At 43.2% G+C, this 16,178-nt stretch overlaps 1 protein-coding gene across 1 annotated transcript; it reads right to left on the bottom strand.

Moving 5' to 3' along the window:
- LOC109231690 lies at nucleotides 13,782-15,463 on the bottom strand. The gene is made up of 2 exons (XM_019397332.1): nucleotides 15,418-15,463; nucleotides 13,782-14,944 (listed from the first exon to the last, which is right to left on the bottom strand). Exons 1-2 carry the CDS (start codon nucleotides 15,461-15,463, stop codon nucleotides 13,782-13,784), a joined length of 1,209 nt encoding a protein of 402 aa, XP_019252877.1.

Below are 16,178 nucleotides of genomic sequence, written 5' to 3'. Positions count from 1 at the left end.
GTTCTTTACCTTTACATTCTAGTTTGATTGATAGTTTTCTTTTGTTAAGTGTAAGAATCCATTTCGTGTTAAAAATAATATATTTTTAATTGAGTCCTTAAATTATTCATCACTATTTGACTCAATTATCATCAATATATCTTGGTAAATAATAGATTTCTCAAAGGGCAATTGATTTGATGGTGTTACGTTGAAAAATGTGATCTCCGGAATATGTATTTGGTAGTGTATGTCTTATATTTAAGAAAAAACCGACAAATAACCGAAAAAACCGAAAAATCGACATAAACCGAATCGAGAAAAAACCGACTTAATTGGTTTGGTTTGGTTCTAATATTTGAAAAACCGACTTACTTAATTTGGTTTTTTTTAGGGGAAAACCGATCCAAACCGAACCATGAATACCCCTAACAGAACATAAAAGGAAAGATGTGTGATGAGAAGTTTTATTGTGTGTCTCACACAACTTACATTAGTTGTGTGAGATTTCTTTTTATCTTATAAATTTGTGGACCCCAATCTTATACTTCTGGATCCATAAAAATCTGGATCAATAAAACTGTCAGACAAAAAAAATGACCCATGCAACTAGTGTCAGTCAAAATAAAAAATTTTCCTCAATGTGCGTGAGGTCAACTGGAAGTTGTGCCCTTATTTTATATCCAATGAAAAGTTGACACGTTGGAGAAAAAATGAATTGCGGGCCAGAGTGACAGAAAGCATATAATGTAGCTTAAATAAATGAGGAATGATTATGAGAAAATGGAGTAGTTAATTATAATTACTGATAAATGAATTATTGATGCTTAACATAAAATGGGAATGAATTATTGATGTGAATTATGGCAAGGAGAAACTATTTTAGAAGGAATAAGAATAATCTGGCAACAACAGACACTTGAAACTATTTTGCAAAAAGAGAACACTGACAACAAAAAGAGTTGGTAGCTATTTTTGTTTCCTTTATCTTTCTTTCTTCTGCTTCTCTCTCTTTATCTTTGTTTAACAAAGAAACTGATTTATTTAAAGTGCTTCAAATGAAATAAGGAATAACAATGATAATTAAAGCTGAATTGAAGAGCTAAATAGAAGGAATCGAATTAAAATAATGACCTGTAGAATAATGTTTACCTCGAAAATACGAGTAATAATTAAATTTGATTTGTGGTTTTAAAGATATGTGATTTAATTCAATACAAATTAATAATCAAGAAATATAAAGTATAGATGAAGGAAATAAGTGAATCAAACAAGTGTTACTTAGCAGTATCGACCTAGAGCTCAGTGACCTCAAAATGAATCAAGAACAATAAAGCAAGAACAATAAAGTTAATGAACAATGAGCGAAAAGTAGAGAGTATATTATTTGCCAATGATTAGATGATGTTTAGGGTCCCTTTTATATAATAGGGGAGTCCTAAATAAGGTACATTTCCAATTACAGTAAGGAATCTTATTGGGACAGCTGTCTAACCGCCTAGTACGAAATCGTACAATTCTATTCCGGGATTTGCGCTATGATTTAGGGACGTGGCATGAATCTCACTCATTCTGTTACAAATCCATAACGGCATTATTTCGGGGTCGAGCACACTTTGGCTTCGGTATCCATCGTAAATCAATCTTCGAGCATTGCACTCTGTCTTCGAGCTCGAGTCTGATCCATCGAGCTCGAACTCGACCTTGCCTGAACACGGGCTTAAGACGAGCTCTCGAGCACGGGAAATTGGTCATACATGATTTCGACCGTATACAGATAGTCCCCGCGTTTCTTAGAGTAAGATGATAAGAAACGATTTGAACCTCGATTCTACAGAATCTCTTATGATGATGTCATTCCCGTGACTTAGGTGCTCGGAGTGACCGAAATGTCCCGTCGGTTCGCTTCCCCAAGATATTAAATGCACGTCAGTAATGTTCGGCCACTAGCGCCGCCGAACCGTCGCCTCTCATCTATAAATATGGGGTTCCTTCTTTGAACTAAAAACTTTACCTCTTCATTGTATTTACTCTGCTCACTTTTCCCCTTCATCTCTTTCTCCTCTCCCTACTTTTTACTCCGATCATCGGAAAATGCCAAGCTCCGTAAACCACCACGCTCTGCTACCGCCTGTATTCCTTAGTTTAAATCTATGGCTAAAACTTCCAAAACAGTCCCCCAAAAAGAGAAAGGATCGTCTTCTTCTACTTCCTGGCCGGCCAAACTGGTGGCGCCACCGGCTCTTCACGAAATCACCCCCGGCCCTTGCGTGATAAAGAAGGATTTCAATGTTGAAAATCCCCCCGATATCCCAGGCCGATGTGAACATGTATCTCGATATATTAGTTCGATATCGAAGAAGTACCTCAAAGCCATGAAGAGGGACTGCGGCTGGGGAGACGAGGTCGTGGTTCAAATCCCAAGCCCCGAGGAAAGCATCACCACCCACGTGGAGGGGTTTTTAAATGTTTACACTTACCCCTTCACACTGGGTACCCTCGATCTGGTAGTGATCGATTTTTGCAAAAGGTACGAGGTTACCCTCGGCCAGATCCATCCCTCCTTTTGGCGCATCGTGATCATGTTACGCAATTTTTCCAGTAAGGCCAAGGGATTGGAGTTTACCCTCAACCATCTCATTCGGCTGTATCGCCCTCAGCTATTTCGAGGGATCATCAAGCTTCAACGCCGATCAAAAAAGGCTTTCTTTGCTAGTAATGACGAGGACAAAGATCGAGGCCGGATGAGCCGGTTTATCAGAGTGAGGACCTCGGATGTCATACCTAGGGGAAAGATGCCATTCCCAGAGAGATGGAACTTTAATCGTAAGTGAACTCCTTCTCCAAATATCTATTCATATTTTGCTCCCGTGTTTCATAATGCCTTTACCTTTTCTGCAGCCATTGCTTGGACGCCCCACGCGGTCCCCGACCTCGAGGACTAGGTACGAAAGTTAGCTGCAACCTCCTCGTACAATGAGCGCAAATGACGCGAATTATGGAGGGGCAAATGGGAGGCCAAACATCATGGTAAATTCTCTTCTCAGGTTTTTGATATTCATCTTTTATTAGTGATGCCACCTTACTCATGCTTGTTTGTGCAGGCATCGGAGATGTCTCTGAAATGAGGTCAGCCCCGCCTGGGAAAGAGACCGAGTCCTCGATTCCGAAATCGGGGAAAGACAATAAAAGAAAGAGGGCTTCGAAGCCCGAAGATCTTCAAGATGAGATGGCCCCTTCTCGGAAGCCAAGGAAGAAGCTTATCCATGTGGAGTTGGATTCTGCTGTCCAATTCCTGGAGGATGAAGAGAATGAAGGCGAAGAATTGGCACTGGTGCCCCGAACTAGGAAACCAGTCGAGGCCGCCAAACCCTCCGAACCTGAAACTTTGCCTCTTGGTGAAGGAACTCCGAAGAGAGACTCGGGTAAAGTCCTCGAGTCCCCCGAAATCGAGATCATTCCCCTTCCTTCAACAAATACGCTGGAAGGGACAAGTATTGAGAGGGCCGAAGCTAAACAGAGCGCCTCGAGTGAGGAGCTCGGGTCCGTGACAATGGGTCACTCACCTTCCCTACCATCTTACTCCAATGAGGCAATAAAGGACGCTCGGGCTTTGCCAACACCCGACCCGAGCAAGGTTCTCGAAGAAGACCCTTTCCGGAACTGTTTCACCGGGGTTGAAGATGTTGCTGACCTTAATGATGCATCCACCCTCTTCGAAGAGGCTCAACATCTCCTTTCTTGGGTAAACACTAACTTTTATTGTTGTAATTTTTTCTTTTCTTCCCTTCCTTTGACTGACATGTCTTCATTTCATGTGTAGGCTATCGTTAAGTTCAGGGCCGAGCTGAGCCAATGTGAGGCCGAGCTCAGGAAGGTTTCGGGTGAAGAGAAGGCCCTGAGGCTCCTCTGTAGCCAAAAGGAGGAGGAGCTCAAGGACCTTGGACTGAATTGGCCAAAGCTCGGAAAAATGAGGCCGGGCTAGATGAGCAGGTAACTGTGATTTAAACAGAGTATGGTCTTCTTGGCCTTACTACGGAGGCTAACACTTCGATATCTCAGCTGTACCAAAAGTTGGAGATGATTGGGCAGCTCCGGGGCGAGGTCGATCAAGTCAAGGTTGACTGCCACCGATGGAAAGAGAACATGGATCGGCTCGCTGTTGATAAAGAAGCTGCTCTAGCCCAACTGGCCTCGGCTGAGACTCAGATCCGAGGTATAAAAGTAAGAATCTGGCCCAGGCTAAGAAAATCGAGGAGCTAGAGGCAAGTCTTGCCAAAGCCGAGTCCGAGGTTGCAGAGGCCAAGGCTGAAGTTGAGAAGACGAAGGCTACAGCTGATAAGACTATCGCCGTATACTTAAGGGATGCCGAGGCTGTTCAGGCGGAGCTAAGGGAGGCCTCCGACCGGGAGAAACAAAGTAATGATTTGGCTAAGTGCCAAGCCCGGAGGGAGACTCTCGAAGAAATCCACGCCCGAGGATTTGACCTCATTGAAGAAATAGCCCAAGCAAAGACGTTGGAAACTGATGCCAGGTTTCTTGTTTCTTCTGATGATGAAGATGCTGTAAGTGGTTCCGAGGGAGACGAAGGTGAAGATGGAGTCCCCGAGGAGGGGGAGGTTCCCGAAGATATAGCTCCCGAGGATGTTGCTTCCGAGGATGTAGCCCCGAAATAGAATAGCTTCTTTTTGTTTCTTTGTTTTTGTGTAAGGGCCCCTCATGGGTGTTGTAAATATATTTTGTAAACATCTCTTATAAATATAAAGAACCTCTTTGCTTCATCTTTGATTTGTGTTGAATTCATTCTCGTCTTCATTTGTGAAAGAAATTTGATGAACTCTAATGATCAATACGAGTATTAGCCTGGACTCAGAATATAATAAACCCTTAGGTTTTTTATTGATCAATGGTCGGTCTTTATAATAGAATACCTCTTAAGGTTTAATCCTCGAGCTAAGCTTTAAGTCAATTTGACGCAAGCTCGGGATGATGGGACTCTTGAGTCCGAGTTGAGTGAGAGCAAGGTCTCGAACTCCATATGCTTTGGCCCTTAGGCTCTTTTATATTGGCCCTTAGGCTCTTTTAGGTTGGCCCTTAGGCTCTTTAAGTCGGGCCAATTCGGCCTCTAAAGTGGCTATAATTTTTCCCTCTTTTCGGCTAAAAGACTTAGTGAAAGTTTTGTATGCCTTAGCATGTGTTTTTTTTACCCGTTGGGTCTTTTGAAGGTTCGATCGATTGGAACCTCGTTTGTAATTTGTTGTGTAACGATAATCGAATACCTCTTGAGGTTTTTTTGAAGGCTGATATTATCGAAGCCTCTAAATATTCGAGGGTTGATTTTATCGAAGCCCTTTATCATTTGCTTTTGCCGAGGGTAGCCTGATTTAACCGGTTTTTTAAAGTGCTTGAAGGCCTTTAATTTTATGGCGGAAGTCGGACGTCTCCGAGCCGCATTATTTTGGCCGTAGCCTTTTTATATGACCGTAGTCTTTAATATGGCCGTAGCCTTTAATGTGGCCGTAGCCTTCGGGTATGTCTCTTGAACTTGTTTCCCGATAACTTTTCGAACTTGTTCGAAAGGTTATTCCCCGAGTATGATGGCCTTGGCCTTTATATCGAGGGGATGTCTCTTTGAGGTCTTATGAGTTCAAGTTTTCGATGATCGGATACGTTGACTGTCGATGACAGTCCCCGAGTATTCGGGGTGCATTTGCGTTCTGGCTCTTGAGCCGTTTCTCGTAGAATTATAAGTATGAAGCTCGTATAATAGTAGACTTCTTTGAAACACAAAGTGTTTTGATATAGCAAGAATGCTTCTTTGAATTATTGATACATGCGTACATGTTTTGCCATCGGGGCTCGATTATTCTACATGGACAGGGTTCATTTGACCGTTTGGCCCATTACAAAGTTCTCCTATCGAGGCCCTCTTTGGCGTGAAGTATTTTCCTCAAAAATACAACCTCCGAGGGTGATGCCCCCAGTATTCGAGGTTAATTGAAAAGAAGCCTTGGATACTGTTGAGTTCTCCTTAGGTATCACATAGTTGTTGCCTCGTTAAAAACCTCGCCGGTAATACCCATTTGGGACAAAATCCGATCTGAGGGAAAAAGAGTGCAACACATGCTTTAAAACCTAAGGCCTTCGTGTAAAAAAGTGTCTTCGATAACTTCTATCGGTCACCTGCAATGGATTAGTTTCAAATTCAAATGGACAAAAGGACAAAGTCATACCTTAGCAATAGTATGGTTTGAGTAGTGATACGTTTCAATTGTTTGGCAGTTGTTCGCCTTCCATTATGCTAAGTTTGTAAGATCCTTTACCAACAACTCCGAGGACTCGGTACGGTCCTTCCCAATTCGGGCCTAGTTTCCCTTCATTGGGGTCTCGAGTATTGAGGGTGACTTTTCATAAAACTAAGTCCCCGATTCCAAAGTGTCGAAGATTGGTCCTTCTATTGTAGTATCTCTTGATCCATTGCTTCTGCGCGGCCATCCGAACAAGGGCTGCCTCTCGTTTTTCATCTAATAGCTCGAGGCTGGTATTCATAGCCTCGTGATTTGACTCCTCCGATGCATGTCGAAACCTTGTGCTGGGTTCTCCGACCTTGATAGAGATAAGGGCCTCGGTACCATATACTAAAGAAAATGAAGTAGCCCCCGTGCTAGACTTCGATGTTGTACGATATGCCCAAAGGACCTCGGGTAGAACTTTTCTCCATTTTCCCTTTGCATCGTCCAATCTTTTCTTTAAGTTTTGGATGATGGTTTTGTTTGTTGACTCGTCCTGTCCATTCCCGGTCGAGAGGTATGGCGTTGATATGATCCTCTTTATTTTATGTGCTTCGAGGAACCCCGTTACCTTGCTGCCGACGAATTGCTTTCCATTGTCACATACAATCTCGACAGGTATCCCGAACCGGCATATGATGTGGTCCCAGATGAAGTCAATAACTTCTTTTTCTCTGACCTTCTCGAAGGCCTATGCTTCCACCCATTTAGAAAAATAATCAGTCATAAAAAAAAAATTAGCTTTACTTGGGGCCGTTAGCAGAGGGCCGACTATGTCCATTCCCCATTTCATGAAAGGCCATGAGGATATAGGACCGAGTGGAGTTGTTCTCCAGGCTGATGGATCATCGGTGCAAACCGTTGGCATTTATCACACTTTTTGACAAACTCCTTAGTATCTTTCTCCATGCTGTCCCAGTAATACCCTGCTCTAATAATTTTGCGAATCAAAGATTCGGCGCCGGAGTGATTCCCACAAGTACCTTCGTGGATTTCTCGTAGTACATAATCGGTATCCCCTGGCCCTAAATATATCGCTAATGGTCCATCGAATGTTCTCCTGTATAATGTTCCATCTTCGTCCAATGCGAACCTAGAGGTTCGATGGGAGTTTTCCATTTTTCAAATAATCGATGTACTTATTCCTCCAATCCCAAGTCAGGCTTGTAGAATTTATCTCGGCATGACCCTCTTCAAGCACATACCTCGATAATTGGACGACAGCCCCCGGGACGATATCTTCTTCTTCAACCGAGGATCCCAAATTGGCAAGTGCATCGATCTCGCTATTTTATTCTCGAGGCACGTGATCCAGAGTTCATTCCTTGAAGCGGTGCAAAGTTACCTGTAGCTTATCCAAGTACCGCTGCATCCTATCCTCTCGGACTTCAAAACTTTTGCTTACTTGGTTTACCACTAACAGTGAGTCGCACTTGGCTTCAATAACTTCTGCTCCCAAGCTCTTAGCTAGCTCGAGACCTGCAATCATGGCCTCATACTCGGCCTCATTATTAGTCAACCTAGAAGTTTTGATAGATTGTCTAATGGTACTTCCTGTAGGTGGCTTCAAGACAATGCCAAGCCCAGACCCTTTCACATTTGAGGCACCGTCCTTGAAAAGGGTCCATACCCCCGATGATGTACCCGATCTTAACAGGAGTTCTTTCTCTACTTCGAGTACGAGGGTCAGCGTAAAATCGGCCACGAAGTCAGCTAGGATTTGAGTCTTGATGGTCGTTCGGGGTTGATATTCGATATTGTACCCGCTAAGTTGACGACCCATTTGGCCAATCGGCCCGATAGCTCGGGCTTATGCAAAACATTTCGAAGAGGGTAAGTGGTTAGCACACATATGGGATGACATTGAAAATATGGCTTTAGCTTTCTAGATGCGCTTATCAATGCAAGTGCTAGTTTTTCTAAGTGAGGGTATCTAAGTGAGGACCACCGCTGAGGTGTCCACAAATACGCGACCCACGAAAGTAAAGTTCAGAGCGGCTAATTTGAGCACAAGTTCTACCGTTGACCGTGATGGAAAAGCGCGGCTGCGGAATATCTGACGCGGTCGTGGTGGTATTTTCGCTGAGAGCGGTGATCGAAGTTCAGAGACCTTGCAAGTCATGCTTAATAGAAGAACACGGTCCGCGTCCAAATTACGCGGCCGCGCTGGAAGCACACGCGGACACGGATGAAATTACGCTTCCGCATGGGCATTTTTGTCCAGGAATTTCAGCCTAGTATAAATAGATCTTTTTCACATTTTTAGGGTATATAATATTTTGCTGAGCACGTGAACGGCTGGTTTTTACCTTTTTGAGTAATCTTAGAGTAGATTTGTCTTCAATCTTTAGATTTTCATCTTGTATTTGAATGTTATGGCTTATATTTCATCTCCATCTTTGATTTTTACTGTTATTATAAGTAGCTAAGCCCCATAGCTAGGGTTGTGACCCAACCCTAGCGTGGATATTTAATGGGTCATGAATTTAGGGCTTAATTATTTATGGGTTAGTGATATTTAGGTTAATTCATGATTTAATTGTAGAATTGGTGGTTGCAAACACTGATTCGTGCCTTGATGACTTAGACTCTTCTTGAGAAAGAGAGACTAAGTCTAGGAAAATTAGGTTAACAAGGAATTGGGATGCATTCAAGAGATTGATAGCCCCAATTAAAGGGTTAAACCTAAAGATAGTAATACCCGACTTGAGCCAACGCCATTTGTTATGCATGAACACCCATTTGGACTTGAGAAAGTCGAATCGGGCAAAGTCACTCAAACTACCGAGAGGTATAGAGTGAGCACTTATATGTGATGGTTATATCACGACCCCAATCATAACAAGCTTGCCCTGAATTCTCGATACCCGTTAAATATCCACCTAGGCGGAATTCACTGCACTAGTCCCTTTTAATCCTTGAAAACAACTAACAAAAATAGTGTACTTAGCCTATTCTAGCATATTATAGTATAGCATTAGAAGTATAATCAATCATGACCATGTTTGGAGGTGCAATTTGGAACAACACGCATATCTAGATTAGTTAGATACCTAACTCTAAATCAATTAACTCCCTATGGAAATCGATCCCGACCTTTGTTTGGTAAAACTGCATCGGCCATCGTTGCCACCCGATAGTGGTACAGGCTTGGAACCAATCACTTTTTGGCGCCATTGCCGGGGAGTTAGACGGTTTTAGCTATCTATCTAACTATTTGTGTGTCTTGTTTTTCTTTCCTTCCGTTTTTCTAATTTGTTTGTGAATTGCTCTTAGGTACAATATGGCTCTTAACAATGATGCTCCCGGAAATTTGCCTTTGGGGGAGGAGGTAGATGATGATAATGTGGATGAGATTCAACCCGAACCACAAGCACAAAAGAGAGGCCGACCACCTCATGACAATATTCCAAACCTCCCCCACCTCCAGCAAGGGCAACACACCGGACATTGCCCAATGAAGGATACACAAGTGCAATAGTCCTACCCCGGATTAGGGCGGGCAACTTCCAAATAACCCGTTATGCTTACACTCTTTGAACAGAGGGGTTTCTTCACCGGAGCTCTACACAAAAATGCCTATAAGCATCTCAAGGGTTTTATTGATACATGATGGGGGAGCAAGCAAATGAACATTTCTGAGGACGCGTTGAGATTAAGGCTTTTCCCATTCTCTCTAAGGGGGAAGGCTTTGGATTGGCTTGAGAGATTGCCCAACCATTCCATCACTACTTGGGATGAGTTAGCCGAAAAGTTCATAGCAAAGTTCTTCTTGCCGGGGCATATAACGGCACTGAGAGATGAGATAGTGGCCTTCAAACAAGAGCCAAATGAACCGCTTCATGAAATTTGGGAAAGGTATCAGACGATGGTAAAAGAATGTTCGAACAATGACATGACCGAAGCCATGATCCAGCAAACATTCTATCGTGGCTTCAACACTACCAACTAGTGTGTAGTTAACCAGCTAGCAGGGGAAACTTTATGAACACACCTTATGCTGAGGCATGTGATATACTTGATGAGATGGCAGATACTTCCTCGGCGTGGCAAAGTCGAGCTAATGTGCCACAAGGTGATCCCAATGTCATTCACCTACACAAAGAGCTCCATGACCACGGCCAAGTAATAGCAAAGTTAACTACAACAATGAATGGCCAAAGCTCAATTGCAACAAGTTCAAGCGCCAAGACAAGTGAATGCCATGGAAGGGGTAAATATGATGATCAACAAGTGGTGGCAAAGAGGTCAACGAACTCAAGGAAATCCGGATCAATTTGAGCAAGGTGGTAGTGGTTACAACCAAGATGATGTGTATGATGATCAAAGTGAAGAGGGGTCAGTATGTGAACAACTACCAAGGACAACGGGGCAATGCTCCGAATCAACAACAACAGTGGAGATCCCAAGGAAATTGGGGGAATCAAAACCAACAAGGAAATTGAAACAGTGGCAACAACAACCAAAGCAACTGGGGAACAACAATCAGAACTGGGGCAACCAAGGTAACCAGGGAAACTAGGGTGGCAATAACAGGGAGGCAACAACAACCAAGGGGGTTGGAATAACGGTAATCAGGGGAATCGGGGGCCGGGCTTTCAAAGGCCTCCGATGTATCAACAACCAAACAACCTGCCTCCATTTTGGTCTCAAGGTCCTAGCTCGTCAAACAATGATATGGGAAGGATTGAGTCAATGTTTGAGCAAATGATGATAAAAAAAGCCGAGTGCGATGCCCAATTGGCGTCCCATAATACTTCTATGCGCAACTTGGAGGTCCAACTTGGCCAGATTTCGCAAGCTTTGAACACTCGCCCTAAGGGGGCACTAACTAGTGACACGGTAGTAAACCCGAAGGGAGGGAACACTACGGGCCACGCTATGGCAGTGACTACAAGGAGTGCTAGAGGTGGTGTTGATAATACCTCTAATGCAAGAAAGGTTGTGAGCGATGATGTGTTGGTGCAAGAGAATGATGAGAAAAGCAATGATGTCCAAGTGAGTGATGATATTGTGAATGAAGAAGTGAGAATTGACATTGATGACAACATGGAGGAAACACAAAATGATGTGAACCCGTCTAGGGAACACGTGATAGACATACCGGAAATGGTAGTGCCCAAAGCCAAGGCTCCTTTGCCAAGGCCTCCTCCACCATACCCTCAGAGGCTTGCAAAATAGAATAATGAGAACCAGTTCAAGAAATTTATTGATATGATGAAGAGTTTGTCGAAAATGTACCTTTGGTGGAGGCTCTAGAACAAATTCCAGGATATGCCAAGTTCATGAAAGACTTGGTAACAAAGAAGAGATATATGAATTGTGAAACTATCAAGATGATGCATCAAGTGAGTGCCATTGTACATTCCATGGCCCAAAGCTAGAATACCCCGGTGCTTTTACAATCCCGTGCACTATTGGTAGTGCCGATTTCGCCAAAGCTTTGTGCGACTTGGGGGCAAGCATTAACTTGATGCCACATTCTGTTTTCAAGACGTTGGGGATTGGGCAACCAAGGACCACATCCATGAGGTTGCAAATGGCGGGTAGGGCAACGAAAAGGCCATTGGGGATCATTGATGATGTGTTAGTGAGGGTCGACAATTTCATACTTCCGGCGAATTTTGTGATTCTTGGCTGCGAGGTTTTTTTTTTAGAAAAATCCACTAGGCATAGTGCCTAGGGCTGATTTTGATATATAAAACATAAAGTACAACAAAGGAGGGGGGCATAAACCTGACCTCGAGAAATATAGTACAATGACACCTGATTATCTAACTATGATATTCAGGTGAGACCTGTATGCTATGATGAGTTAGACCTATAATGATGATCCTATTGACTATCCCACAATGGTAGCCAATTGGATATACAAAACCATAATGAAGTGAACCTAGGTCAACTATACAAAAAAGTACAAGAAAACCTAATTCTACCATAGAGTTGGTTTGGAAGTTAGTCTTCCATATACATAAAACTCTACACCAAACAACATGTAAAAAGTCCCTAGAAAAATATGCAAAAACCATGTGATGTTTGAGGGAACCATCTTCAACTTTGCTTTGACATTGGTGCCAAAGAAATCCAAATTGAAGATGGCTAACAAAAGGGGGCCAAGATGTTGGGCTTGTGTTTTGATTCTGCTTGAGATTCTTGACAGAAAAGAGGGAGCACTATCCTGAAATGTTGACAACTGGATCCCTGCATTCAATCAGCAACACTGTGGTTGAAAACTGCTGGAGACTGAACTGCAGAATCTGAGCCAGCTTGCTAATCTGAAATTGTTGTGAGTGTTGGGTTGTCATTGAAATAGTTGAGAGTGAGTAGGTGAGAAAGATTGGAGAGACTGTGATCAACTGATAGATTTTCAGCAAAATGAGCATTAAGAATACTGATACCACTGTCTAAAAAGTCATCAGTTGATCCAGTGAACTCCAAATACCTGCAAAAGACAGCAAACATGTTAGTGAAGGGGGCTCAAACTCCAGGTTCTTGTGGGTTCTGGAGTTGAGTCTGGGGAGAGGGGAGCAATTGTGATCCATGTTCTAAACTCTGATTGCAGGTTTATGAATAAACTGCAATCAGTAGTATAGATACTCATGAAGAGAGGAGAACCATGGATTGAAAGACTCTGACTGCAGGTGTTAAGGAAACTGCAGAACTGGTGGAATTCTGCATCACCTGCAGCTAGGAAGGGTGAGTGTTGCTGCAGATTTGTGATGAACTTACTGTGGGAGGGGTGAGAGAGCATCAACTGGTTTGGTTCTGAGAAAGTGAACATAAGGGATGTTAATATCACTCTCAGGAACCATACCGGTTGTGTGAATAAGGAGAGGTATGAGGTATCTGCTGAACCTGAAACATAATCAAAGTGTAACTGGGCAGAATTATCAAGTTTTTTGGAACAGTTGTGATTGAGGGGTTCAGAAGGATGTGTTTTGTGGAGAAACAAAAGGATGGGAGGCTCATCTAGGTTATTCTGGGTTCTAGAAGCCTTGAATTGGTGGGAAATGTGAGCCTTGGTGGGAACAGTTTTGAGGAAAATGTTTTCCTGCAGTTGATGTGTATCAGGGTTTTTTTGGTGATGTATGGTGTGGAAAGGAGGTGTGCTATAGTGGGGATAATCTCTTTCCATTTGATAGACTATTAGAACTGTCAAAATCTGATAGTTTATGAATTGGTTGAGGGTAAACTGAAACAAGAAACCTGCAAAAAAATAAACAAAGTTAGTGGAAATTTTGGCATTTCTGCCCCTGTTTCCATTGCTTCTGTTTCTTTGTGATTTATGATTGGTTGCCTTCAAGGTGTTGTTGTTGCTAATTCAGGCACTTGGATTGACATGAAGAGGTGGTTAATTTTAGAAGGGGCAGATCAGTCTGCTGTTTGCTGAGACACTGTCTGATGCTGACTGATTTTTTGGACAAATTTGTAGGGCTCCCTTTCTGAATCTATATTAGCCATAACCATGGGAAGAGGTATTAGGAGAATGGGAATGATTTTGGAGTTGGTTTGTCAGCTTGTGTCTGAAGGCTGGGATGCTGGATTTATCCATGAGGATTTGACCTCTGATGTGGGAAGGGAGGTCCTGCAGGTTATGGTGTGAAGATCATGGCTAAGTTTTGAGAGGAAATCTGCAGGAGCATTGCCTTCTATGTAGACATGACTGTAGTAGATGGATTCACACTGCTGGCAAAGCTCCTTGAGCTTATGAATGTGCATTGCAAGGGTCCAAGGAGGAGTTGCAGAAGAGGTTAACCAGTGGATCAGAAGAGCAGAATCAGCTTCCAAATGGACTTTGGAAAAACCATTGTCAATGCACCACTTGACCCCTAAAAAAGCAGCTTCAGTTTCAGCAAGGTTATTTGTTCCTTCACCTAAGGGACTAGCAATGGCATGAATGAAGTCCCCTTGATGATTTTTGATGATGGCCCCAGCTCCCATTCTTCCTGGATTACTCAAGGCACTTCCATCACTGTTAATTTTGACAAGACCAAGGGTAGGTCTTTGCCAGCAGACCTGGGTGGTTTTGGTGAGAAAATTTAGACTCTCAGTTAAGGTGCAAATCCCAGACCATTTAGATGGCCAAGTGATGTTAGGGTAGGTGGTTTTGAGGAGAAGGTTAATGTTAGAGTTAATGGAGAAAACAACTCTGACCATGGAAGAATGTTTGGTGCCATATTTTGCTCCACATCTACTCTTCCAGAGATTCCAGCAGATGATAATAGGGAAGGTGTCCAAGAGCAATTTGTGGATTTCATTTCTGGGCTTCTGAATCCACCATTTCATAAGAAGGTTTTGGAGTGACATTTCTTCAAAAAGCAAACCGGCAGGGCCAGTGAAAATTTTCCAAACAGCCTTAGCAAAATGGCCTCTGCTGAAAATATGGTCAACAGATTCAGCCTGGGAATTAATGCAGCAAACACATCTGTTGACAGAAGGGGGTCCAAACCTGGCTACTCTATCATTAGTAGGAAGTTTATTCCTAAGGGCTCTCCATAGGCAAAAGGACCATCTGAAGGGAATTTTCTTGTGATTGGTAACAAGGATTGGCCTTTTGGTTCTAACAACCTCCCAAGCAGATGCACAGGTAAAGGTACCAGAAGCATTGGGTTTCCAAATTGGCTGGTCAGGGATTTGGGAGTTTTGGTAGATAGGGATTTGAAGAATGGTGGGGGCTGCGAGGTTGATTATAAGGTTCCGATCATATTGGGGAGACCATTCCTAGCTACAGGGAAGGCTTTAGTTGATGTGGAAGCAGGGGAGCTCACCTTCCGGGTGGGTGATGAAAAAGTTATGTTCCATGTCTGCAAATCAATGAGGCAGCCCAATAGCAACGAAGTATGTTCATTTGTGGATCTTGTGACTGAGGTGATTGTTGAAGATACCAGTGCTGTGATAAATGTGGAGGACCCTTTGGAAGCTGTGTTGTTGAACCATGATGTGGTGGAGGATGAAGGCTTGGTGGAATATGTCAATGCTTTACAAGTAATGGGTTCTTACACATACGAGCCCCGAAAACTTTCCTTGGATCTTGAGAACCGAAAGACTCCACCAACAAAGCCCTCAATCGAGGAACCTCCCGTATTGGAGTTGAAGCCTTTGCCTTCACACCTTAGGTATGAATTCTTGGCCCCTTGTTCAACTTTACCTGTTATTCTTTCTTCGTACTTAACTAACGTGCATGTAGATGCCATCCTTGCGGTGCTCCAAAGAAGGAAGAAGGCAATTGGATGGACTCTAGCTGATATTCGGGGGATAAGCCCCGCCTTTTGCATGCACAAAATTATACTTGAGGATGATGCCAAACCCTTCGTGGAACATCAAAGGAGGTTGAATGAGGCCATGCAAGAGGTCGTCAAGAAGGAAATTATCAAGTGGCTAGATGCAAGGGTTGTGTACCCCATTTTGGATAGTTCATGGACTTCGTCGGTACATTGTGTACCTAAGAAGGGGGGTATGATTGTGGTCACAAATGAGCAAAATGAGTTGATCCCCACTAGGACTGTCACCGGATGGAGGGTTTGCATGGATTATCGAAAGCTGAACAAAGTGACCCGCAAAGATCATTTTCCATTGCCCATTCTTGACCAAATGTTGGCTAGACTTGCCGGTTGTGCCTACTATTGCTTTTTGAATGGGTACTCAGGTTACAACCAGATTTTGATTGCACCGGAAGACCAATAGAAAACCTCCTTCACATGTCCGTATTGCACATTTACATTCTCACGGATGCCATTTGGTTTGTGTAATGCACTGGCTACCTTTTAGAGGTGTATGATGGCTATATTTACGGACATGGTGGAGGACTTCTTGGAAGTGTTCATGGATGATTTTAGTGTTGTGGGTGACTCCTTTGAAGAATGCTTGGGTAATCTTGACAAGGTGTTGGCCCGATGTGAAGAGACCAAC

Source organism: Nicotiana attenuata, chromosome 8 (assembly GCF_001879085.1).
Source record: "Nicotiana attenuata strain UT chromosome 8, NIATTr2, whole genome shotgun sequence".
In the NCBI taxonomy this organism is placed as follows: domain Eukaryota; kingdom Viridiplantae; phylum Streptophyta; class Magnoliopsida; order Solanales; family Solanaceae; genus Nicotiana; species Nicotiana attenuata.
This window is presented reverse-complemented; position numbering and strand designations above follow the sequence as displayed.

Coding starts and splice junctions, on each gene's coding strand:
- LOC109231690 (XM_019397332.1), bottom strand. CDS start 15,463: ATGGCATCTACATGCACGTTAGTTAAGTACGAAGAAAGAATAACAG. Junction 14,945..15,417: donor GTACGAAGAAAGAATAACAG/GTAAAGTTGAAC, acceptor TCAACCTCGCAG/CCCCCACCATTCTTCAAATC.